This window comes from Emydura macquarii, unplaced genomic scaffold (genome assembly GCF_026122565.2).
Source record: "Emydura macquarii macquarii isolate MOO-44397 ecotype Brisbane River unplaced genomic scaffold, CSIRO-AGI_Emac_v2 contig_1551, whole genome shotgun sequence".
Lineage (NCBI taxonomy): Eukaryota > Metazoa > Chordata > Testudines > Chelidae > Emydura > Emydura macquarii.
Genome location: NW_027131688.1, coordinates 17894321 through 17921293, shown reverse-complemented (window position 1 = coordinate 17921293; position 26973 = coordinate 17894321). Strand labels below are relative to the sequence as shown.

General features: G+C 41.9%; 1 protein-coding gene across 2 annotated transcripts in view; it reads left to right on the top strand.

Annotated features, from left to right (window-relative positions):
* Positions 1-26707, top strand: part of LOC137157603 (inverted formin-2-like) — a 33720-nt gene extending 7013 nt beyond the window's left edge. The window contains exons 2-7 of one of the 2 annotated variants that reach the window (XM_067554971.1): positions 19391-19799; positions 21167-21282; positions 21938-22097; positions 23548-23581; positions 26107-26248; positions 26384-26707. In XM_067554971.1, coding sequence (XP_067411072.1) covers positions 19403-19799; positions 21167-21282; positions 21938-22097; positions 23548-23581; positions 26107-26248; positions 26384-26638 — 1104 coding nt within the window. In that variant the 5' untranslated portion in view covers positions 19391-19402 and the 3' untranslated portion in view covers positions 26639-26707. Of the gene's footprint in view, positions 1-19390; positions 19800-21166; positions 21283-21937; positions 22098-23547; positions 23586-26106; positions 26249-26383 lie in introns of those variants that run through there. The other variant, XM_067554972.1, reaches the window with a different exon arrangement.
* Positions 26708-26973: the final 266 nt, after the last annotated feature.

The following is a 26973-nucleotide window of genomic DNA, read 5'->3' as shown; positions in this document are numbered from 1 at the left end:
CTCCATAAGACTTCCACACATCTAACAGAACTCCACCAATCTAATACAATCTAATATAACACTGCTTAGTGATTAGTCATGGCCAGGAGCCCCTTGTGCTAGGGACTGAATTAAAGATATAAATATCGGTTACAAAAAGTAACCGTTTAAACTATTAAAATTATATCAGTTAACCGTTTAACCGATATAATTTTGTGTGTCCCCCACACCCGCCTCCTCCCTTCAGCCCCCAGGTAATGCCGTCACCCCAGCTCTGCGGGGGATCCCCATCTTGGACCCGTGGTCCCCGGTGTTCCTCAGCAGAGCACTGCACACCGCCTGCACCAGGACTGCGGCCTCCTTGGGCAGCAGCAGCAGTGCGGGCACCTCCACCATGCCCTGAGACCATTACCATGGAGACGGAGAGCCCGCACTGCCGGTTAATCCCCGCACCGCTGGTTAACCGATAAGTATTAATCTTAATTAGTCTAAATAGACTAATGCTTAACGGTAAACGGTTAAACATTAAGTATTTTACATCCCTAGACTGAATAAAGATAACAAAAAGATGTTCCTGCCTCAAAGCGTTTACAGTCCGGATGTGGATTGTGTTTTTCAGCCAACATATAGTGCTGCAGCTCAAAACTGCACTGAGGTCCGTCCAGCAGTTTATAATAAATTATAGGTGCTACATAAATAAAATAGCCAGAGATTCCAGGTGCTTTCTGGGCCAGATTGTGGAGTTTTTGCTCAGATTGTTGAGCACTTGAGTGAGTACTGCTATTGATTTCCAGAGGATTGTCTGTGTGAGTAATTGCTCACCATTGCGAATGCTCTACAGTCTGTACCTTTGTGTATTCTTAGATCAAAAATGGCTAACAGCTGCCAAAAAATAATCACTCCATCAATTAGATTAATTACTTCTGCCATTAAAAACTTTGGAAATCATTGGTTTAAGTCTCAACCACATCTAGAATGTAGACACAGTGGGAATAAAAAGCTTGTTGGGAGTAAGAAAAGTAGATTGTAATATTTATGCAGGATGTTAGTGAGTCACACTAAGATATTGTGAAGCAAACATTGACTTACCTTGTTCATATGACCTAACACACAGATGGGCACTGAATCAAACCTTCTACTGGGCTGAACTGCAGGAATAAATGCACCTAATGTTATAGAACAGAACCAGCTAAATCATTTTAATCATGGAAGTGTGACTTTAAGCTCATTCAGTTGCAGTTTCTATAAGTAGCGAGGCTGAATTACTCCATTTCCTTCAATTACAATGATTTCCTAAGGGCCAAAACCTGGTCCCATTGAAGATGACAGGAGTTAGCGCTCAGCATTTGCTTATACAAGAATGGACCCCAGACTCCAAACGACAGAACAAAATGTCCAATATTTAACTGTTTCGTGTTTATCCACTTGCTGCTTTTGAAAGTCTGGGGACAAATTCTACTCTTCTCAAATGTTACTGTTATTTCCATCTAGATATTGGAGATACATTGGATTTACACTACTGTAACTGAATGCTAAATGCGGCCCATAAGGTCTATACCATAAGGGTATGTTTACACTGCAGTTAGACACCTGCGGATGGCCAGGACCAGCTGACTCGGGCTTGCGGGGCTTAGGCTGCAGGGCTATTTAACTGTGGTATAGACGTTCGGGCTCAGGCTGCAGCCTGGACTCTGGGACCCTCCCACCTCACATGGTCCTAGATTCCAGGCTCCTGTAATTAAACAGCCCCTTAGCCCAAGCTCCGCTATCCTGAGTCAGTTGGCCTGGGTCAGGTGCAGGTGTCTAATTGCACTGCAGACATACCTTAAGAGAGTGAGAGGGGCTCTATCACATGGCCAAGTGACTTAAATTTTCCCAAATTGACTAGGAAGTCAACAAGCCCAAAACTGTTCTGGGTACACTCCTAAGAAAGCATTGGAGCAATTCATATGTATAGAGCTGTACTGCTTTAATAAAACATGTCATTCTATTTATTCATTTAAAGATATTGGACAAGTCTTGTGTTTTCTATATACTAGGCCAGACAGAGAGAGAGATAGCTACTTAGCTGGTGTAAAGTGGTGCAGCTTCTTAGACTTCAGTAAGAACGGCCGTGCTGAGTCATCCATTTAGCCCAGTATCCTAGACCTCTAGGGGACACCACTATTTACCTCTCTCCATTCTGAAAACTGACCATTTATTCCTAACCTTTGTTTCCTATCTTTTAACCAGTTACTGATCCAGGAGAGGACCTTCCCTCTTATCCCACGACTGCTTACTTTGCTTAAGAGCTTTTGGTGAGGGACCTTGTCAAAGACTTTCTGAAAATCTAAGTACATTATATCCACTGGATTACCCTTGTCCACATGCTTGTTGACCCCTCAAAGAATTCTAGTAGATTGGTGAAGCACGATTTCCCTTTACAAAAACCATGTTGACTTTTCCCCAACAAATCATATTCATCTATGTGTTTGATAATTCTGTTCTTTACTATAGTTTCAACCAGTTTGCCTGGTATTGAAGTTAGGTTTACTGGCCTGTAATTGTCAGGATACCTCTGGAGCCTTTTAAAAAAATTGGTGTCACATTAACTATTCTCCAGTCATTTGGTGCAGAACTTGATTTAAATGATAGGTTACATACCACAGTTAATAGTTCTGCAATTTCATATTTGAGTTCCTTCAGAATTCTTGGGTGGATTCCATCTGGTCCCGATGACTTGTTACTGTTTAATTTATCAATTTGTTCCAAAACCTCTTCTAATGACACCTCAATCTGGGACATTTACACAGATTTGTCACCTAAAAAAAAGGGTTCAGGTTTGGGAATCCCTCACATCCTCAGCTGGGAAGACCAATGCAAAGAATTCATTTTGTTTCTCCACAATAGCAATGGAGCTTTGCCTGTTTACACCAGCTGAGGATCTGGCTAAGGTAACTTTTCCGCTTTTCAGTTTATTTGCAAAGACAGAGTATAATAAAACTTAATGCCAACAAACTGTTTATGAAGTGCTTGAGATCCTTGCATAGAAGGCACTATGGAAGAGCAAGATGTTATTATTACTAATAGAAACACACTGTATATAACTTTAAACAATATTTATAGCAGACATTTTGCTTCCAGCTTGAACATAAAAATTACTCATAAACCACTTTGCTTTCAATCCACCCTGCCTATCACCTCAGTTACAAAACATTGGGTTAGATTGTTTAAAAATGGTTTGAGATACACAATTCTAGGAGTTCCCCCACAAAACTGATATCTGAAATAATTGATCCCCCATTGATATAAATTCTGGAGCAGAGCAGTGGAAGAGTTAAAATTGGCCAAGATGTTTTAGAATTACAGAACTGCAACATAAATAAGTTTTTTAAACTGGCTTCAAACTTTTCCATTTTGCTCTAGAGAAAGTAATTGGATTAATTTAAAAATCTTTTTGGAGGGGATTAGTTTCTAAGCCATACTAAACTCCTTTTCTACTTTATAAAAGAAATGTTTTTAAACAGCTCAGATGCTTCACTTTTAAAATTAGCAGCTGAGCATGCTCAGTAGCTACTCTTCATAATGTTCTTATGCAAACAAAACTTCCAATTAAGTGCATTCAACAGACAAGGTGGATGAGGAAATAACTTTTATTGCACCAAATTCTGTTGAAAGAGACATGCTTTTGAGCTTACACAGAGCTCTTTTTCAGGTCTGTGTAAGCTCAAAAGTTTGTGTCTTTCACTAACAGAATTTGGTTCAATAACAGATATTACCTCACATCTTGTCTCTCTAATATCCTGGGACCGACACAGCTACAACAGCACTGCAAACAATAAAGTGGATGGAAAAGAGAAAGGATCCATCCAGTCACTTCAAAGAACAGGTGTGTCATGGCATTCTTGTTTGAACAGGAAGTGTGTATTCAGAGGGCGTGTGTAATTAAGCCACTTACTATAAGTAAGATAACCGACAGATCTGATTCAATATAATGTCCATAAATATTCATTCAAATTGTGAGTGGCTATTTGGCTCCATTCTCTTTGTGCCCCTTTCATTTGTGAACATCCATACAAATATTTTTTTTGTTCATAGTGATGTTTGGGGAGTGGCTTATTCTCTGTATGAATGTCCATGCACGTTCTGGCAGCAGTAAAGCCACTGTAATTTATTTAGTCCTAATTATCCATCAGATAAAGAATTTTCCCAATTTGTTCTTCTACTGTTCCTTACATACAGAGTTAGTTTACCCAAAGGTGGCAGGAGAAATGATTGTGAAGAGAGGGTTGTCATGTTACCAAGGTACAAGCACATACATAGGTCAGAATCTCCTTGCTTTCCATGGGTTCTATCTCCAAAGGAAGTGAAAGCAGGTAGAGAGATTCAGTAGGTGGAACAGAGAAGAACTGGCTTTACAGCCCGTCTATGTTCCTCCTTCAGGCTTCCTTTTCCAGTTAGGGCAACCTAGCTCCCACTGTAGACGCAGCCAGGTCGATTGGAGGAATTCTTCCACTGACCTAGTTACTGCCCCTCGAGGAGGTGGATTTGCTCCAGCAATGGAACAGCCGTGCTGTCGCTGTAGTAAGTGTCTACACTATATCGCGACAGTGGTCTAGTTGTAGCGCTGTAGCTGTGCCATTGTAGGCTTGTAGCACAGACATACACATAGACACACCCTTAGCGCCTTCAGTTCTCCCATATCAGTCTGTAGCACTGTAGTATAGATGCTTCCTACATCAATGGAAAGGGATTTTTCCGTTGATGTAGTTAGGCTGACAGAAGAATCCTTTCGTCTACACCAGGGGTTAGGTTGACCTAAGTACTGCGCTCAGATGTAACATTTTCATAGATAGGTCGATCTAAGCTTTTAGGTGTAGATCAGGCCTGACTGTAGGCTGCTTAAACTGTTTTTCAGGCAAATTGCCGGTTACAGATCTCCTTCCCCCTGATGTGATGATGACAATGGATCTGTGTGTGTGTGTGTGTGTGTGAAATTTATGAGCTTGAGGTTATTTAGTCAAAAATGTGAGACACGCAGGGATACATTTCAATAGTGACTCATTTCTAATTGTTTTCTCTGGAAAAGTTAGCAAATATTTTTTCCAAAAGCCCTTGAAGAAAATGTATTTGCTCTCTAAACACTAATTACGGTAGGCTTTGGTAATTTAATTCAATCATCAATGTGTGAAACAGAGAGATTTTAATCTTGCTTTAAACAAAAATCCTGGTACTTCTTTAACTGTGGGATCTCCACTGTTGCCTCCCTAATTTACTGTGTTGTCCACTTACACAATGGATACATGACCTGAGATAAACTAATTACATATAAATAAGCCAATTTTGCCTTTAAAAATTGGATTATTTCTAATTATAGCAATCAGTGTTTTCTTGCCACTGTAGATTTACATGACTAACCAGCACTGTCCAAGTGGTTTAGATGGCTCTTGTAGGTTGAGTGTTAAGAATTTTAGAAACTAGATGCATAGCACATTTCCAGCTGGCACAGACCTAATAACTCAGCAGATGCAACATGGGTGTTCTATGCAGAGGACTGACCTGCTGTCAAATACTTGCCCAGATTGGAGTTAGAGAGTTACAGAAGTAATATACATCTCCCTAAACCTCTCTGTAGCAAGCTACCCAATCCTTAGCAATGCCATAGGAATGCTACTCATTATGGCTCTTAAGGGGTAAACCAGGTCAGACTGAGTAAGTACTTGTTTAAGAGAGCACCAGGGAAAAACCGGGGTGTTGCAGGAAGTAATCTTGCTGCTTCAGTAGATGGCACTCTTTTCTCTGACTGAGCATTGAAACAATGACTCTGAAACCATTAGGGCCAGCGGTGGTGCTAGCGGGGCTATTTTCAAATGAAGTGCCTTCTCTGCAAATGTGCATGGAGGGGAAACTGCGAGGGTGCAACTCCTGCTACCTGCAAGGAAGGGAAGGAATGAGCTCTCCTTGGCACCATAACTCTTGCACTTCTTTTCTAGCATTCCCACCGAAAGAGCAAGGAGGCAGGAAACTCCTTAGAGTAGTTGGTTGGGTGACAGATAGGGAATGGCCTGTGACAGGGAAGTCTGTGCTACAGGGGTGAGGCAATAATGAAGATGGGGTATTTTCTAGCTTTGATATCTGGCTATCTAAAATCAGTCTGATTTGTTTCTTCACTTATAAACAATGCACTCTGAACTGCGTCACACAGGGTGCTGCTCCCAGCTCAGCTGCCTCGTTTCTCGGTGTCAGGGAATGGATGGAGTTTTACTCAAGCCGTGGAGTTGGGGAACCAAGGCAGCGGCAATTTACCTCTGAGCTGAGGTTTTCTTCAACAGCAGGAAAGTGTTACTGAATTTAACAGAAGTGGGTCGCCTTGTAAGAAATGTTAATCTTGAGAAGGTCATGGATTTAGTGTGATTTTGAGCAATGGGCTCAGTGCGTCTTGGGAGACTATTGCCTCCCATTCTGACCAGTATTGTCTCATCGTTGCCTTGTACTCCCTTATATTCTATTTCCATCTGTTGTCACTTGTCTTGTATTTAAATTGCAAGCCCCTTGGGCAGGGACTGTCTTTTTATTATGTTTGTACAACCCTTCGCACAATGGGGTCATGATCCAGGATTAGGGATCCTAGACTCTAAAATAATACTAATAAATACTACTACTACTAACAATAAATATTGTGGAGCTAAGGAGTGCCTAAGTTCAGGTAGCTGTTATGATGCAAGACCAGTGAATTGAATTGGGTTTGGATTTCAATGTTGCCTCAACAGGTGCTCTCTTTGACTACTCTTATTAGTATTTATTCAGGGACCCCAGTCAAGAATCATGGCCCCATTGTGCTAGGCAGCGTGCAAACACAGAAAAATGGTGCTTGCCCCCAAGAGCTTGGAAATCAAGTGTACAACAAGAGACGAACGAGAGCAGACAGAGGGAGTAGCAAGGAGGTGGTTCCATAAGCGGTGGTCGGTTCCATAAGCGGTTCCATAAGCGGTGGTCACAGCACACCAGCTGCCTCACCCTTGTTGAGATTTTTGTAGGCATCACGGCAAAGGGGAGTTTTAGGGAGTGATTTAATAGAGGACAGTAGACGGCTTTGACTGTTCAGCTTTGTCTACACTATAGTGGGGGTTGCCAGTATAGCTATACCAGTTTTGCTATATCGGCAAACCCTGCGAGTGGAGACATACCTTATATACTGTCAGAAGAGTTCTTTTCCCAGTGTAGCATATACTGTTTCCCTGAACAATGAGACTTTTTTACAAGTATAACTGCATCTACTGTAGGGCTTTGCTGCCACAGCTATGTCAGTTGGGGGTGTCCCTTTTCCAATATCCTAATTGACATAGCTATGCAGCAAAACTTTTAAGTGTCGACCAGCCCTAAGTGACTGTGCTGAGAGGAAGATCACTTGAGCAACCTTAACTTAAGATAACTCAGGCCATGTCTACACTACAGCTGTTGCAGTGGCACAGCTACGGTGCTGCGGCGGTGCCACTGTAGTGTAGATTCTTCTTACATTGACAGAAGTGGTTTTTCTGTCGGTGCAGATAATCCATCTCTCCGAGTATCAGTAGCTAGGTCGATGGAAGAATTCCGTCTTCAACCTAGCCATGACAACACCAGGGGTTAGTTAGGTCGACCTAACTATGGAGTTCAGGGGTGTGACATTTTTCATTTTTCAAACTAATTTTTAAGTGTAGACCAGTGTGGGAATTTCCGTGTCTTTTAAACAGGCAATACATGTAAAAAAAAAAAAAAAAAAAAAAAAGGGGGGGGGGGGGGAGGATTGGGGTGTAAGGTATGCAGGTGAGAGGAGCATGCTACTTTTCCATCACAGATTAAAATCATGTTCACAATGGATGTTGCTTGAAGCTTCTATTATTAAACCAGGGTTGGTGACTCATCACAGGAGACGGAGCATAGTCAGTGTACTGGCAGCCATCAGTCATACTGGCAGTGTTGGAGACACGAGAATGGAACATGTCTGACTGATGAGCCACAGGCTTGGGGTCAATTTTTAACCTCTGATTGTTTTCTTGTTCCTTACCCCTGTCCCCTGCGCGTCCCTTCACTGGATATGTGCTCCTGGTGCAGGGGGAGAGAAATTTGCAAGCCAGTGGCAGTATGTCAACAGCCATGGAGCTTTTGGATTAATTTGTTCTCCTCCATGCATGAACACAAATGGTTTTGGCATGATCACACCAATTCAGAATTAAAATGAGGTCTCCTGGTAGCTGATATCCCTTTAAATTTCTCTTGCAGAAGTGAGAGATGGAATTTGCAACGTCAATTTTCCTTTCTGTGCATTTTTTTTGTCAACATAATCTACTGTGAAACTAATTCTGCTTTAAGAATCGGCTCAGCAGTCAACATTGTCAGGATTTGTGGATTACACCTCTGAAATGAGCCTAACATAAAACGAAAATACATTTACTGATGTGAAATCCATCATGGATTAACATTTTTCCTGTGTTGTATAAATAAAGCCTCAGACTGTTTCCTATGGCAGGATGAAATACTTTGCAAAGTCATTTCCCTGAATTATAAGGGTGAAACTGCCCTGCTTAGAGAGTGCCTGGGCCAAATTCAACTCTGGTTAAGATAGGCTGAATTTAGCCCAAAGGGTCAGCTCCTCAGCAAGTGTAAATTGATGTATTTCTGTTGAGGCCTAAAGTCAGTTTACACCAGCTGTGGTTTTGGCCCTTCATGAAATGTTAGGAAGATGTTTGCAGTATGAGATCAGCAGAATTTATATTATGCTCCAATTTTTTACTTTTATCATTCAGTGGGATGGGTCAGACTGGGGGAAGAAAAAATGTCACTCAAACTACAGCCACAGTCCATTGTCCCAGAATAGCTGGAGGCTTTTGCTAAAATGATAAATAGTGAAATAGTTAGTGTTCATATTTAAATAATCATTAGGCTTCAGCTAACACCTTGCAATGAAATGAATGGATGCATTCCATGCCTTTAAGTGCTATTGGTTCAGACTCTCTCCAGCTACACCTGCTCACATTTTGGAGAGTTTTATTTGCAGCCACAAGGGGCTAGAAACTTTTTCTTTTAAAATTAGATATTAATTTCTGCAGCTGCTGACTAGACTACAAAAGAGGTGCTGGCATAAACGTCCACAGTGTACCAAATCAATCTGACTCCCATGTGTACAAAAGTAACTATAGGAATCCCATATTCATGATCTGACTAATTGGGTCATTGTCTAAATCCTGGATATTTTTTACATGCCTCTTCTAGCTGCAGATGCCAGAAATGGCTTCATAGTCAGCCGTCATCACTATAATACTCTGCACGTAAATAGTGCTATTCATCCAAAGATCTCAAAGCACTCTAAGACCTGGTCTACACCTAAAATTTGGGTCAACCTAAGACCCCCGGGAGACGAAGCGAAGCCCAACCTAAGCCTCATTAACCTAGGTACAACCTCTGAAGGGGGTGGATTTACTACAGTGACTGAAAAAACCCTTCTGTCGCTGTAGCAAGTGTCTACACTACAGTAGCATAGCTGAAACTGTGCTGTTGTAGTGCTGGTATTGTAAACAAGAACAACATGCCTGTATGGCAGGCATTATTTTACAGAAAGGAATGAGGCAGAAAGGAATTTAAATGACATTCAGATGTGAATCGGAGTGCAAAATTGAGCCCTTCCTGTAGCTTACATGAAAGGAACTTGCTTTCTCTCATATGAAGCTTTATAAGACTGATATTTACATAATCATAAGCACCGATATCCTGCCACTCTTTCTGATACAGTGCAGCTTGCAGACACATTCAGGGATCAAGACTTTATTAGCAAAAGGTTGCTTTGGCACGGAGCAAGAATGATGGAGCTTTGGAAGCGAAAATTTACACAGCTTTTTTAAAGGAAGCTGATTGGCTTCAGTGTAAGAAAAGGACTGCAACATGATTTGGCTTCAGCTCCTGGACATGAATTCCCTCCTCTCTGCCAGTTTCACCGTCGTCCTTTGCAAGGAGTAAAAATGCTACCAAAGATGCTTTGTGGCACTAGTTTGAATAGGTGTTTGTGCAACGGCTTCCTGCTGCAAAATTAATATAATTGTCTTAGAAAGTTACAAAAGCACTTTCTATGTCGCTGGGTAACAAACAATTTATTTTCTTCAGGGGATCAAAACATTAACTGTAACAAGTTGCTTCTTGAAATGCTGGCTGCCTTAAACCTTGTTACATATAGATTAAATTCTCATGGAGAGAGAGAGAGAATGAATGCTGAGGGCGTTGGGAAAGGAAGGAATCAGGTTATATACAGCAGATGTATGGTATAGTTTGTTGGGATTTGAGTGAGATTTTAGATTATGGTCCTTAAACATTGCAGCAAGATATTTGGCCTTTAGGGTTAGAAGGAAGGAGGCTGTGTCTTACTGAGTTATGGTGGGTGTGTCTTAATGGGGAAAAGTGTGTGCTTCATTTGATTGTGTTACTTCAATCATCATCATCTTCTCCTTCTCCCAACACCAAGGCTAAGTAGAGCCGCATTTGTTCATTTTGTTGGTTTCTTGGTTTGCGTAAGTACCTAGACGGCCAGCCACCTCAAGTGTGTGCAGCTCCCTCCTATTGGTAACCCATTAAGGGTACCTGGGTTGCACTACAGGTAGGTTGGAATGGGATATTGGGTTTGTGGCCTAGTTGGTATCCCGCTCCCACTTAAGGTACCATGGGTTTGACCCTGCCAGTGTTAGAGCCTCCAGCAAGATCAGCTAGCAGGAAATCCACTCACTCTTTGCAACCTGACTCATTCAAGAGAACTAGTTTAACACAGTTGAAAAACCCCGTTAAGATAACACGTTTAAAGCTCTGTTAGCTAGCCACGTTGAAGCCAGACTTCTCCAAATCGAGGGGGAGGAGATTCAGGTCCATCATGCCTGTGGAAGTTGTTTACAGAAAGCTTAAAGCCATAATTTATTTTCCTTTACGTGACTAAGTAGTCTGGCATGCTGAAAAATAAAAGGGTTCAACCTCTTTTCTGTGGCTGGATGAGCACAGGGTTTGCACAGAAGAAACCATATAATTAAAATTCATTTTAACAGAGCGGTGTTCTGACTGCTCTAAATATGCGCAGGAGGCCTTATTAGGAAAGATCTGGGCCTTTAAGAGGAGCTGTCACTGTTCTCAATTAGGAACAAGAGGGAGCAGGAGTGCAGGGAACACAGGCAGGAAAAGCAGCACTTAGGGTTGAAATCCACCGGGCAAGACAGGTCAAAGATCTCAGTGCAGAGCTGCTCCTTCTCCACCAGCAGAGGAAGCAGCATGGCTGGCTGTGCTGGTCTCTGTGCTGCCCCGGCTTCCTTAGCAGAGCACATGGTTTGGGCCCCTCCTCCCCTGTGGTTCACAGACCCCAGACTGACAGTCGCCATGGCTGGTAGTTAGAGCCGCCTGTAGCCATGGTGTTTCCAGCCAGTGATGTGCTGGAGGGGCCTCTGAGGGTTAAAACAGCAGAGTGCATCATGTTACACCTAAGGGACCCCTCCAGGTTGTGCTGTGCTAGCAAACTCCAGGTGCCCAGCTGTGTGGATTGTGGGTGGCTCACGGCGCTGCACCCACACTCCTGTTAGACTTTCTGTCATGGGAGGTTCAGACCCTGCGTTCAGGGAACGAATCAGGACCAAGAAACAAATAGACCAAGTTCAGCCTACAACGTCCCATCCCCTTCAGTTTCTAGAGGCTGGCTGCCAGCTGCCCTTCTAGGTGGCTTTACTCAGCTGTTACATCCCTCACGCCATGAGTGAGACCCGTAATGACTCAGAGTGGATCCTCTGCTAGGCAGCTCCAGTCTCCCCAACCCAAGCTCAGAACCAGAAGGAAATGTTTACTCCTCTCTCTCCCCCAGTTACCTCCCATAGACAGTGACGAATAAACTCCCTGTGAGTCACTGGTTCGTATTAAGGAGAACGTTTAATTAGCACAGGACATAAAGGATTTCCTTCCAGGCAACTAAGTCTGAGTCAGTAGGGGAGAACAACGGGCAGTTGGTTCAACAAACTGGGTTGGTTGGACTCAGAGCACACAGCATGGCCTAATGGATTTGCAGAGCCCCACTGCTCAGAAGAACGTCTGGCACCATGAACATCACTATCCTCGATACACGCAGGAGTAGGGACACTAGGACAGCTACGCTCTTTACATCTTAGCAGAGTATTTCTGCACTGACACGTCCCCTGTGAGCTCCCTCTTGCACACGGGCCTAACCGGCCATACGGAGCGAGACATGAGACCACCACAACTGCATTTACTCTCAGAATGGGAATATCCTGAGGCTGGCCCAGCTGGCTAGAAGTGGTCGGGAAAGGCAGAGATACCAGTAGAATGCTTCCTAGAGCTCAAGTGGAGCCCCCTGTAGAGTGTTGCTTACATCCCCAAATACCTGGTGCCAGTCACTAGCAGCATGGAATGTGGGCCGTGGAGCCACCTTGCTCGGCTAGATGCACTAACCCTGCTCTGTCCGGCACCTAGGAAGCAGTATTGTCCTCATCCCGCCGGGGTCTACACTGTGAGGGCCAGGAAGGAAGAGATGAGGCTCCTCTCCTTTCTCCATGCAGAACAAGGCAGAACTAAACCTGGTATATTGTCTCCTTTCACAGGGAATTCTCCTTGATCCAGCCAACACAGCTCAATTTTCTTCTCCTTAGAGGACATGAAAAATATGTACTGTCTGTTAATCCGTCATGCATCACCCACTGATTAGATCTTTTACCTGCTAATCTGCCCTTGTGCTCAGGAGATAAAAGGAAAACGAGGAGCTCTTTAGCTAAATGGATTTAAAAAACTGCTGGTACTTCATGGAAAATATGGAAAGACGGTCCATTTATAACATCTCATTGATGTGATCTGTGTTAGCACATTTATCACATCATCAGTATAATGGGACCATTTTGTCCTCTCTGTTTGTTCTCTTCCCATTTACATAGCATATTTTTTGGATATTTATTCCCTTCTTTTTATAACTAAAGATGTTTACACAATAACAGGCACTTTCTGGTTTATGGAAAGAGTTTATTCTCCCTGTACTATATTGCAGTTAAAGATGAGAGGTTATTTTAATAAATCCAGACTTTTCAGCTTAATGCACAACAATGAGACTTTATGCTTTTCAGATGCACTTGTTTGGATTTGTGCTAAGCACGTCTTCTCTGCAGATCTGTGCAGCACAGGTGGGGAGGAAGGGATACTTTAAGAGCAAAACACTGATAAACAGGAAGCTGTAATCAGGATTTCCTGACTGAGCTTGGAGCTGGCTTAGCTTCAGATATTAACTTGAAAATACCAGAAAGGCAGCACAATTCTGATATCTTCAGACTTCTATGGATGATTTTTAAATTGATTTTATAACAACAATATATTTTGATAGATAAAGCAAAAATATATAAAAAACAATGGCATTAATTTCCAGGTTTGATATCAAAGGGCTTATTGCTGTGCAAAGAAAAGAAAAGCCATTTACACCCAATTTAAAAGAGAGTAATATTAACAGAGAAAGAGGAGGATCTGCAGAATTGGTGGTTGGTTGCTTCTGCAGCCACAAGGCTGAGTAGCACCAAACTACAGCACAGCCCCTTTGTGGAGTCAGAGATTTCATTCCCTGAGCCCTGTGGAGATCTCCAGTGCAATGTTCATTTTCCAGTCTTTGCACAGCTTTGGCTCTACACTGTACATAAAGGGTTAAAACTTGCAACCCTAATTCACGCAAAACTCCCATTAAAGTCAATGCCACAGATTCTTCTCTCCCTTAACAGCAGTTTTATCCCCATGTAATTTCACTGAGTTCAATGAAGGAGTAAGTTTTGATTTACCCTGGAATAAAGGAGAGGGGAGTCAGACCCCGTGAGTCAGGACCAAGGAAGGGTTGCATAGTTTGGGCCTACAGATATATGCTTGGCATATAAAGGAAATTATCGGTTACATTTTGTACAAACGCTGCATTTTACTGAAATATAGGAATGAGCAATACTGTAAGAGTTTGCCCTTCCACCTGAGGATCTCAAAGCACTTTACAGATGCTTAGGAATTAAATCTCAAGGCACTCTGATGATCTAGGAAAGTATTATCACGGCCACTTTACAGGAAGAGAAACTGAGGCTCAGAAAGATCACAGACTCAGCCATGGTCACACAACGCCAGGAACAGTACCCAGATCTACAGATTGTCACCCTCTGCCTTGTGTATTAGACCATTCCTTCCTCCCAGGAGAAGTTCTATGTGCAGAACTAGAGCTAGACAAACATTAAGGTGTGGGTAGCAATTACAGGTGCCAAGACAAACTTACATAATAGTTTGAATTCTTCAGAAACCATTTGTCACACCCTTCCCCACCCAAAGAGACACTGCAGCAGCAGGATATGTGCTTGAGGAAAACAATAGCCCATTAGCATTGCTTTGCAGGCAGAGGAGGCAGGCTTGCTTTTATCTGCTTCGGTATAAAACACTGAGGTCATCTGGCAATTTGGAGAGGTGCTTTTATCTATTTACTTCCCTTAGGGAGAACCCTGCCTCCTTCTGTAAAGCTACAGAGAGCCCTGCCTGCAGCGGGCACCTGGTGCAGAGCCCACTGAAGTCAGCTGGAGCCTTTCCATGGGCTTAGCATCAGACCCTGCAGGGAGTGTGGTTTTGATGCACAGCATAGGGCAGGAATTGAGGCACACGGAGATGCTTCATCCCAGTGAATTTCATGGCAATTTTGCCCAAGTTAGGACTACAGAATTCAGTTGCTAATGACAGATCATAAAAGGCTGGATGCACTTAAAGGGATTTTTGGTGTTTGTGTATTTTTAGCTGTACAGTTTGTGCTGAAATGGCTTATTCACTCTTCACAATGTTACCATCGATTTTTCAGTCAGCAGAACTCAGAGAGAAGGGGACAGAGATGAAGCAGTGCTGAAATTTTCTTTGTAGCTCCAATAAGCAATTGATATCGGGAACTTTTCTGTAAAACTCCGCACAGCGACACCACCTTCTTAGACCCTCACCAGCATGGCGTTTTAAAAGCGGTACATTTTGACTTTGGTGTGGCTGGCAAGCTGCATAATCAGAGCTATTCTACTGTAAATAGAAGTCAATCCAAGTGGAAAAGTTCTGAAAAGCTCAAGCAGTTACAAATCTAGTACATTCCATTCCAATGACACATCCGTACTGCAAGGAGACACATCTGAAAGCATGCTTTAAATGCCTGTTGCTGGTGAATACACACACACACATTATATATACATATATAGGTTTCCAAAGGCATGGCAACCTCAATAAAGTTCCCTCTGAATCTGAAAACCTGGCTGTATGTACAATGGCATAATGAACACAGGGGTAATCACTGTTCAGAAGTTCAAAAAATCACAAGTCAGGCATCAGAAAATCATGAGATTGGCTTTAAAATCATGAGACTATTTTGAACAATTATAAATGTTGGGTGCTTTTTATTTGCCTTTTGAATCATTAGGGTACACTTGGCTCATGCTTTCAAACTTTTGTCCGCAACCAGGAGAGCTAAAACCGTATTGCTTTGCTGGGGTTATTTTAATGAAAGCGGAGATTCTTGTATAATCATTTGACTCCAGGAGCTGGGACTTTAAGAGAAACCTCAAATAATTCAAGACATGGTACAAATCACGAAAATTGGCAACCCAATATATTTTTTCATAGGACAGTTCAGTTTCTAGCTGCCCTGCAGCTGACGTGTGGCCTGTGCTGCAGAACGTTAGCGAGTGGGGATACAGAATGCTACTTACTGTAACCAAAGTGACTGTTTCATCCATTATTATAAAACAACTAGGCCTCTGATGTCTTTCTGCCTTTGTGAGTGGAGAGGATGAGCTCCCAGAGGATTGAAACAGGAGCAGCATAGACATAGGGGGGCTACCTTTGTGCCATCTTTCCCTCACCCGTTCGTATGGAAGTGAGCCTTCGGATGTTTCACTGAGTTGATGCTCTGTGGCTGAAGGGGAACTATCAGGGACTAGAATAGGGGAACACTCTTTACAACATCATCCCACTTTTCCCCGATTTTGTTGGCCTGACTGCCCTGATTTACCGTGGTTTCCTCTTTCTGTATGGAATTCCCTATCCAAGGGAGGTGGGATTCTGGGAGTAGTAGAGATTCCCTGGCAGCACAGCTGTTGTTAGGGGAGCCAGCGAGCGGGGAGGTACTCCAGGAGGCCAGGTGAGGAACCAGAAGCCAGCGTTGAGGCTCAGGGCCTCTGTATGGCAGCATTAGTCTCTGAGATCTGCCAAGTTTAGGGACTGAACCCTGGCCTCCAAGAGCAATGCCAGAGAAACTCCATATGGCAAAGTTTGGAGCTTGCAGTGACCTCGGTGGATAATTCCCTTATTATTTTGATTTGAACTGTCCTGCTAAAATGCAGCATAAATGACAAACTCTTTAATCTGGCACAATGGCTTTCAACTTTCCAGACTACTGTACCCCTTTCAGGAGTCTGATTTGCCTTGCATACCTCCAAGTTTCACCTCACTTAAAAACTACTTGCTAGCAAAATCAGACATAAAAATACAAAAGTGTCACAGCACACTATTACTGAAAAATGGATTCCTTTCTCATTTTTTACTCAATTAAACCAATTGGAATATAAATATTGTACTTATATTTCAGTGTATAGAGCAGTATAAACGAGTCACTGTCTGTATGAAATTTTAGTTTATACTGATTATGTAGATTAGATACAGATTAGAACAGCCATGAGGTTGCCCTGGCCTAAACTATCTCATAGATACAGTGAGCATCAGACCACGCTCTGCCAGATCATAGCCGGCCACACTCCTCTCACACACGCCCCAGCACATCCTCAGGTCCACTTTACACCATGCAGATATTCTTCTTACATCGCTAGTGCTTTTTATGTAGCCCTGTTGTAAAACTAGGCAAATATCTAGATGAGTTGATGTACCCCTGAAAGACCTCTGCCTACCTCCAGGGGTACACGTACCTCTGGTTGAGAGCCACTGACCTCATTTAAAAGGTGTCCGATGCTCTCATGAGTGACTCGATCCTGATTCTATTTTGACATTGCTCTGAGGGGATTCAATCTCTTTGCCTCCTTGCTGCAAATAGAATGCCTGCTGCAGACTAGGTCCTTATGGTAGAAGAGCCTTAAAATGAGGTACCCCATAAGGCTTACTGCTGTTATAATATCCTGACAGTGCAGGTCTTCAGCATACAACCCATTGCACTTTCACATATAATATGCAAATAGCACATTTTGCAAGTGATGTCCAATTAGAACAGAAGAGGAAGGCATTAGGACACCGTTACCAACTTAACTGTCCATATCAGTCAAAAAGAAACAAAGGAATAGAAAACATTTGTAATAGCATATGATCAAACTGAGTTCAAGAGCATGTTCTGAGCACTTACAAACTGTAAAACAACTCAGCTCTGGTGGGATCTAAAAACAGTAAAAGGGAAACTCTCAGATGCCATAATCATATATTTTTAAACATATTATTAGTTATGCATGTATGGAAATATAACCAGAGATTATTGGAACTGAAAGAATTTTTACTTTCCAATGTTCATAAATGCATGGACAGACAAATAGACAGGATAGGTCTGTGCTGATTGTTTACCTTGTGTACTTGGCTTAGCTTGAACAATGAAGCCAGGCTTAGCAGGTTGACTGTTCTTTCTGGCAAGGAAGCATGAACCTTGTAGAGTTAAAGATTTGGAAAATCTATTTGAGGATTTGCAAAACTAGTTGAAGTTCACAAACCATTTTTTCCCCTGTAATTTAAAGCCTTGCTGGGTTCTATCCTCTGCTATGTCCAACCTCTGCTGAGTGTTGCAGAGGTAGGGAAGCCATAAAGGAAGTGGTTGCTACTCCTAAGGCAGCTGAGGGCAAGTCTGGCCCCCCAGCATAGATTAGAACAGCCATGAGGTTGCCCTGGCCTAAACTATCTCATAGATACAGTGACCATCAGACTATGCTCTGCCAGATCACAGCACAGCCGGCCACACTCCCCCTTGCTCCTGCACATCCCCTAGGTCCACTTTACACCATGCTGATATTCTTTCTACATTAGGAGACTCCCCAGCTGGCAGTTTAAGCCAGGTATGTAGTCACTTTGTGCTAACAGAGTGGCACAGTGGAGCTGTTGCAGGTCTCAGAATTGAGCTCAAGTGTTTTCCAAGGGTGGTTCAATTAAAAAAATATAAAAAAATATAAAAAACGAAGCAAAAGAATGTTGCTCCAGCTGAAGGGAAGCCTGTGCTATGTATCAGGAGAAGGAGAACTCCCTCCTCAGCCTGTGTCCTTTAGAGAGGGTGTGATCAGCTTTTCATTACACTGTTTCCATCACTCCCTCTCAGTTCCTCTTTCCACTGTCTCCTCTAAGGAGAACACAAATCCATATGGCACATCATGGGTTTTGGACAATGGCTTCACCCCTCTCCAGTACCTACCTGCTTTCATTTCTCATTCTCTTGCACCATGCTGCAATATTGGGGTTGGAAACACCATGGGGGGGGGGGGGGGGGTATTTAAATCCACATACTAAACCCTTGTGTATATTGAATTAAAAACAATTAATATAAACTATTATTAGATTTGGCATTTTTCTTTTACTCTTTTTTTTTTTTAAACAGTATAGATAAGACCACATCTGACCCAAACAAATCCAGCAGGAGGGCTGGTCAGAATTTTTCCATCAAAGCTATTTAATGATGGAAAATTAGGGTTTGACCAAAGCTGTGGGATTTGGGGGGATTTTTTGTTTGTTTGTTTGTGTTGCAAAAACAAGTGTTTGTTTTCTGTGGAAATTTTTTATAAAAAACAAAAAAAATCCACCCCCCCCACCCCCCGCCCCCCTTAATATTTTGCTTTTCTGTCAGAAATTTTCAGTATTTGAATTTTTGCCCAAGAAACAAGAAAATTTCTGTGGAAAATTTAGATGAAAAATTTTCTGGGTGGAGAAGGGCAGGAGAACCCAGACATTCTTCAACCAGTTCTTTTCAACAAAACCTAGGAGATGCTCTCATTTAATCTTCTGCAAGAACACAAAACTAAAGGAAAATACCAACACCTGATAATACAGCCCTTACATCACCATCTTTTCCATTGTGTGAAACCTAGCAAGGGGTTATGGAGTGATGCAAATTAATTACTTTTAAAACCATGGATTACTGTCTTTGATGTTCTAATGGTTAAACCAGTCTGAACACATTGCAGTGATTGGTCGTAAGGTGAGTGGATTAAATGCAATAGTATCTTCTTCCAATAGCTAGAGAGCTACTCTTCCAGCTGATCAGTGTACCTGCTGGGCACTTGAGTCTTGGCTTGAGAATAAATAAAGACCTTCAATATCTGTGATTTAAGTCTCTGATCACCATGGGAAATGCCCTAAATTTGAGGAGCTGTTGCCAAATCCAAATATTTCTCACTTTGTCTTTTCATTTCCTTTAAAGGAGAGATTATTCATGATGTCTCTCAAGAAGGAAGGTACCCATAAGAAATGGGCTGCCATAAAGGAGAAACTTGGGCCGCAGGAAACTGACCAGTCAGAGGCCAACCTGGAAAATGCAGAGCCAGAGTTATGCATTCGCCTCCTACAAATCCCCTCAGTAGTGAACTACTCTGGTCTCAAGAAGCGACTGGAGAGCAGCGATGACACCTGGATGGTCCAGTTCCTGGAGCTGAGTGGCCTAGATCTGCTCTTAGAGGCCCTGGACAGGCTCTCTGGAAGAGGAGTATCCAGGATTTCTGATGCCCTGCTTCAGCTCACCTGCATTAACTGTGTGCGAGCTCTCATGAACTCCCACAAGGGGATCGAATACATTGTCAGCAATGAAGGCTACGTTAGAAAACTCTCTCAAGGTAAGAACGTTTATTGTTCCTCTTAAACATACACACATCAGCTTCACAATAAGGCTTCTTGTTGCTTAGTTACCAGCTCCACTCTGAACATATTATTTCACATATTAAAGAGTTTTTTATACTTGTATCATTCTATTGCCTTTTAAATATCATAGGGCTTTAGTAGCTTTCTCACAAGGACATTAGAGGCTATTCTGATGTCTACCAATTTAATAAAACAGGGATTTTGTCCTCTAAAAAACACTGCTTTTAAATACCATTTTCCCCCATTTCTGGTATATGGGCAGAGAAGAAATATTTGGACCCATTTCCACACCAAAGTCTTTCATGTTTTGCCAACAAAGTGTCAGGGACATACTCTGTCCTTGGATAACATAGGAACTAGTGGTTTCTTACCTCTCTAACTTCATCTGGCAGGCAGACATCTGTCACTTTTTTTTTATCAAGTCAAAAAGCAGAGTGTGGAGAATTAATCAAATGGCTACAATTGACAAAGAAGAAGGGTGTCCCTGTGGTTAAGACTCAGAACATCCAAGTTCTATACCTGGTGCTACCACAGATTTCCCTGTGTGACCTCGAGAAAGTCACTTACTTTCTCTATGCCTTAGTTTACATCTGTAAAATTAGGATAATTCTTTCTTCCTTCCTGTGTGTGTCTTGGCTATTTAGATTTAAGTTCTTCAAGGCAGCTCTTACTATTAGTTTGTACAGTGCTAACCAGAAGGAGGCCCTGATTTTAGCTCAGGTCTCTAATGTTACTCTATACTACTAATATCATTGCCATATCTAGAAACACATTACTTATAGCTATTTAAAACCTCCACTGTTTGATAAGCTTGTTTGCTCTGCTTTTCTATTTTAAAGTGATCTTCCTTTTTAGCCTCCCAAAAAAGAAAAGGCTTGTCCTTCCTAACAGCAATACAAATATAGGAATGGACATGTTTCACTGGAAGTAGGAGTATTTGTAGGGTTAGTCAGGAAAACAATCTCTTTGCTGCGATGTAAAAGATCAATAGGGTATCCTGGCCAATGCACTGTGGAACACACAGGGAAAGGTGAAGCAGAAATATAGGATGGCTTACTAGAGCAATTCATAGTGGACCCATTTAAACTCAAAGAATACGACTGTTCAAACAAAAACCTGCAACATTTCTCCTGCTTTTCCAGAAAGCGAACCATTTTTGTGAATTTGAAATAAAATGTACAGATCTTCAGTGTCCAGGTATTTGAATCTCACTGCAAACTCTTCCTGTACCACTGGCACCCATGCAAGCCACAAGTCTATTGCTGGTGTATGTCACAGACTATGGATGTTGATGGCGTTTCAGAGAAGTATACACTAATATACAATTTCTCTTTTTTTGCAGCACTGGACACATCTAATGTCATGGTCAAAAAACAGGTGTTTGACCTGCTAGCTGCACTCTGCATTTACTCAGTGGATGGGCATGCCCTGGCTTTGGATGCTCTGGACCATTATAAGGCAAGTGCATTATTGCCTTATAGAGTACTATATAGTGTTATCATCTAGTTCTCCATGTGATAGGTAGACCAGGGGGATCTCTTATTTTGGCTCTGATCCTGCAGTTGGATGCACCCCTCCACCTGGGGGCACAGCACAGGCATATGGACCAAGTTGCATCATTCTGGTTAGAGAGTCAGGGACTTAAAGACTGAGCTTTGTAGCAAGTCACCAAAAAAAAAAGCTGCCTTCTTTGTCAGCAGAAGGTTGAGTGGCTGCACAATGTCAGCTAGAGGCAGGTGGCTGCAAGTCTTAAGGACCCTTGTGGCAGGCCTACCAGCATCAGTGGAAAACCCTCAAAAAGAGCAAAGATACTGTGTCTGTGGCTACAAAACCCAGCCCTGCATGGCTGTATCCGGGAGCAGGAAGGAGTCTCACGAAAGGTCAAAGAGAGAAGCTTTCCAATGCAAGTGATCAGTTTCCATTTACTCTCTCTGCTGACTAGAAGTCTGCTCAGTGATTGAAGGAGTTGTCTCTCCCACACATTTTCCTTTCTCATGTTTAGTGAGATATGCCAATGAGGAGTGAAGATACTGATTTTGTTTTAGAGTCTGCTTTTAAAGGGAAAAAAAGTTTCGGATTTGGAATGTCTACAGTATCACTTGTGTGTTAACAGACTGTGAAGAACCAGCAGTATCGGTTCAGTGTCATAATGAATGAGCTCTCAGCTACGGATAACGTGCCTTACATGATAACGCTGCTGAGTGTTATTAATGCCGTGATCCTGGGGACTGAAGAACTAAAAGCCAGGACGCAACTTAGAAATGAGTTTATAGGTAAGAAAGTTGGCTGGATATAACTTTATCAAAAGAATTAAACCCTTAAACACGGGCCACTTCTGTGCTAGGTTTTCAAAATACCAGTGAATAGTTAAATGAAAACAAAAAAAGTTGCACAAATTGCTGAGACACCAATAATGAGCCTAACCTATAGCTAGTGCAGTAGCCTTTGCCTGTTTTTTTTAGCTTTGATAAACTTTCTTTAATCCCATTATTCCCAGTTTTGTTCTTCTTTTTCACATAAAATTCATCTTTTCTTCTTGTATGCTAACAGAATTCCAGCTTAATCTACCCTATACATACTGTAACCTCTATTCCATGAGCTAATATAATCAACTCATATCTGGAGCAACCCAGTCTTTATTCAAGCCTGCTCTACATGACATGGTTAGGTTGATGTAAACTGCCTTACGTCAACCTAGTTGTGGGAGTGTCTTCACTTAAATCTGGCTCCTGCCGATGTAAGTGCTTCTCTGTGCCGATTTAATAACACCCCCTCCCCGAGTGGCATAGAGTCACAGTTGATGTAGTTAGGTTAATGCAGTGTTGGTGGAGACACTGCGTTACTTATGTCGACTGTGACTGGCTTTCAGGAGCTGTCCCACAATGCCCCACACTGACAATACAACCGATATAAGCGCTCCTGGTGAGGACACACACCGCCGACACAAGGAGCCAAGTGATACAAGCGATTTGATAACTGCGGTTGCTGTAAGCCGACGTAAGTTAGGTGAACATAATTTTGTAGTGTAGACATGGCCTCGGTAATACAAGGCCAAACTGAGATCTGATGCAACTCCTCTCACAGTTAATGGGAGTTGTGCTTTCTTTTGCCAGGACTCAGTTTAGCCCATAAAGTGTAGCCTGTGATTTAAGAATATAGTATACTCTAATTGCTTGAACATAAGGAATGTCGGATACAATGAGAGAGATGTTAAAATATTCCATTTTAAGAAACTTTATGTGCACGTGGGGATAATACACCTAGGTTTTTCCCAACATTGTAAACTAAAGTCCTGATCCAGCAGATACTTAGCTCAAGGGTATTGCCCACATGTACAAATATTTGCAAGATTGGGACCAAAGCTCTTTTGAATGAACATTCTCTTTTCTATGTCCCAATTTTGCAAACATTTATGCTTTACTTTACCCATTCTGAGTAGTTCTGTTGAAGACAGTACAACTGCTCACAGCAGTCAGTAGTACTTTGCAGAATAGGAGCCTTAATTTTTTTTAACTTTTCTGCACAGCTTTGCAATATAGAATGATTATAGAGTCCAAGAGAAGAATTAAGGCATCTTGGTAATAATTAAAAATGCTACTTTAAATAGCAATTTAATCATTTGCACCTGGGAAATGTTAGGCTTTATTCAGATACAAACCCCTTATAGAAGTGCCTAACAGCCAGTCGGTTAGAATGACAACACTTTTTATTTTCCTTCATCAGGCCTTCAGTTGTTGGATATTTTAACTAAGCTAAGGTAAGTTTTTCTTCTTTTAAACTTTACTTTATAATGTGATTCATTTTGATACAACCATAGAAATACTTTGCACTTATTTTAGCAATTCTTTCACTTTATACACATTTTATTTTTATTTTGAATCTTTTTAAAAAATAAAAACTTTGACTTATCTATATTTTCAATGCTTCTTTTCTGAGTTCTCTCCTGGTTAGAGATATAAAAACCACTGCCTTTCACTTTTCTGTGGTATTTAATTTCTTGCCCGCTTCATGTTAACCATGGGCCGGAACAAAAAACCAAGAAGCACACAACCCCAAACTTTTGCAGTGTTCCAGATCTGAACCTTGATCTTAATTTTGTAAATTGCTCCTTTCGCTAAATCAAAATCTAGGATCCAAGCACCCCAAATTCCAGAGTGTTTGAAATCTAGTTCCAGATCGAAATTCTGAGTTGTAAGGCCCTGATCCTGTGCATATGCCTAGCTTTCAGCCTATGACTGTAGTCCTGTTAAAGTCAAGCAAACTACTGCATTCTTACAGTTAAGAATATGTTTAAAGGCCTAAGCCAAAGCCCATAGAAGTCAAAGGGAATGTTTCCATTGACTTCCATAGGCTTTGAATCAGTCCTGATGTGTTTTACTGGATTGGAGCTAAAGTGATCAGCACCTTTCAGGTTAAGCCCTAAGTGAGGGGAGGCAGATGCATCAATGTTTTCCTTTTACGATTTGATTCTCGCTCTAGGCAACCTTTTGACGTATTTTTGTGTTGCATAGTTAATAAAAAAGATGGATTAAAAATCCAAAATCTGATTTCCTTTAAAAAGATTTTCTCCCTTGCCATACCCCTCCAATTTGCCTTTTATGGCTTGTTTCTGATTTATCAACACAGTTGTGCTTTAAAACAACAAGAATACTTCCTCCACATCCCACAAATAAAAGGGAGGGAGGGAGGGAGGGCGTGGGGGAGAGAGAGAGAGAAACCCATCATCCAATTTACTCTGGTTCCTGTCACATTGTAAATACTACAGAGGAGGTTCCAGATTCAAAATCTATCAGGCTTCCATGGCACAGAAGCTCTAGAACAGGGATGGCCAACCAGTCAGAGACGAAGAGCCGCAAAAAGCCACATTTACCTTTTCAGTTTCTTCTCCTCTCTTACCCTCACCAAAAAGCTTGGCAATTTCAAGGAGCCGCAAGCCACATTTGTATGACCAAAGAGCCGCATTCGGCTCGCGAGCCGCGGATTGGCCACCCCTGCTCTAGAAAATCAGGCTCAGTGACACAGAAAGCCAACGGAGGTGGTAAATTGAACTCAGACTGTAATACTCATGTAAATCTTTTTTTGCCTTTTTTTTCATTCATTTTGGAATCCATTTTTAAGAGACAATTTCATTTTAGTGTTGTTGAAAGATAAGCTAAAAATCACCACCTAGCACAGAATTACCACCTACCTGGATAGTGAAAATTCACAGCTACAGGTGGAGTGAGAAATGTGGGTTTTTCCCAGTATGTCGGCACAACATCTAGCACATTGAATCTGAATGCTACTGCTACTACTAATAATAATAATGCAAAATCCATATATCCAAGAGTTTAGACACTTTCTAGAACTTTCTGCAATTCCGTAGACTGGAAGACCCATCCAACAAGAGGATCAGACCCATGCTAGCTGTCACCATGTTCAGACACAGTTGTTTCTGTGGATCCGGCCCTCCTGACTCAGTAGTGCTGGAACAATTTATTATAGTGGGGCTGCTGAGAGCCTATGAACCAAACTATAAATAATAGAAACCACTTCAAGCCAATGGGTGTGGCAGCACCTGCCCATCCCCCTTCCCCCAGCTCCGCTATTCCAGCACCTATGCCCTGACTGGAATGTACTGGAATTTGTAGTCAGGGATCATATAACCCAGGGATGGAAATCATATGGTATTAAATACTGTTTCAAACCTCTTCAATCTACAGTAACTCTTTAAACATGGCTTGCCTGGCTAGTGTAGAAAGGGTGCAACTGTTGTAAAATGAAACTCAAGAAGTTTTAAGTCAACATGGCTTAAAGCCTAGCTTACCTGGCTTTTTTGGTTTTTAATTTGGGGCCAGGGAGGTGTTAAACAAAACAAGTTTTGCCACAGCCACACTGACCACAGTTTTAACTGGGACAGTTTTAAAGATTGTTTTTGCAAAGCATTTCCCCTTTCACTTGATGCCAGAATTAAAAAGGGAAATGTCTTAATATTGTCAAAACTCCAAGCAGATTTTTACTGCCTCTGCTCACAAATGCGTATGGGATCAGATTTGGCCACACTTCTTTACCTTGTGTAATACCTTACTCTGCAAGCTGTCCCATTGATTTCAGGGGGTTACTTGCAGAGGAAGGTCCTCCACAGTGGGATTGGCTCCTTTCTAAATAATAAGGGAAGGGTAATTTCAGCAGTGAATACTCAGGTTGGCGGGTGAAGAAATACAAACAACACAAACAGAGAAGTTTCAACTAGAATTGGTGCTATATGCTCTCCAATTAAAAACGAATGTTGTGATATTGTAGAGATATCGAGGATGAGGACCTGCTTATCCAGTGTGAGACATTTGAGGAATCCAAGGCAGAAGACGATGAGGAATTGTTAAAGATATTTGATGGGATTGACATGAACAATCACCATGAGGTCTTTTCGTGTCTTTTCAATAAAGTGAGTAGGACCTACTTTGGGGATACTGTTCTGCAGTGGCAATAACAGGAACCATCCCCGGAGACCAGAAGTTGGTGCTTTATGCTGTTTGAAAGGGAGAGGATTCAATTAATAGGAAACTGTCTTGCATTTCAGGTAAGCAGCTCTCCAGTCGCCATCCAACTGCTGTCCATTCTCCAGACCCTTTTGCATTTGGAACCTTCTCATCACTCCAACCTATTGTTGTGGGAATCCTTGGAAATCTTAGCAAACAGAGCCATTTTGCTTGCAAATGACAGTAAGAACAACTTGACTGATACTTCAGGCTTTGCCCCTTACAACTCCCCAAAATCAAATGTATTAAATTACAAATTTACAAATATAAATTACTTCCATTATGGAATCCACTAAGAATTGAACAGAACTCAAGGAAAAAATAAATATGTAGTCTATGCTGAAGTCCTTGGGTGAAATGCTGGCCCTGTTGAAGTCACTGGAATCTGGATTTCACTCCTTGGCCTTGTCTATACTACAGAGCCTTTACCAGTATAGCTCTGGCAGCAGAGCCCCCTACTGGAAATACAGCATAGGTCAACAGAAGTAGTTCTGCCATCATAGGTACACCACCTCCCTGAATGATATTAACTTAGCCTACAGAAGCACTCTTCTGTTGACATAGTTGCATCTCTCCCAAATTTTTTGCTGGCATAGCTATGTTGGTTAGAGGGCGTGATTTTTTGAACGCT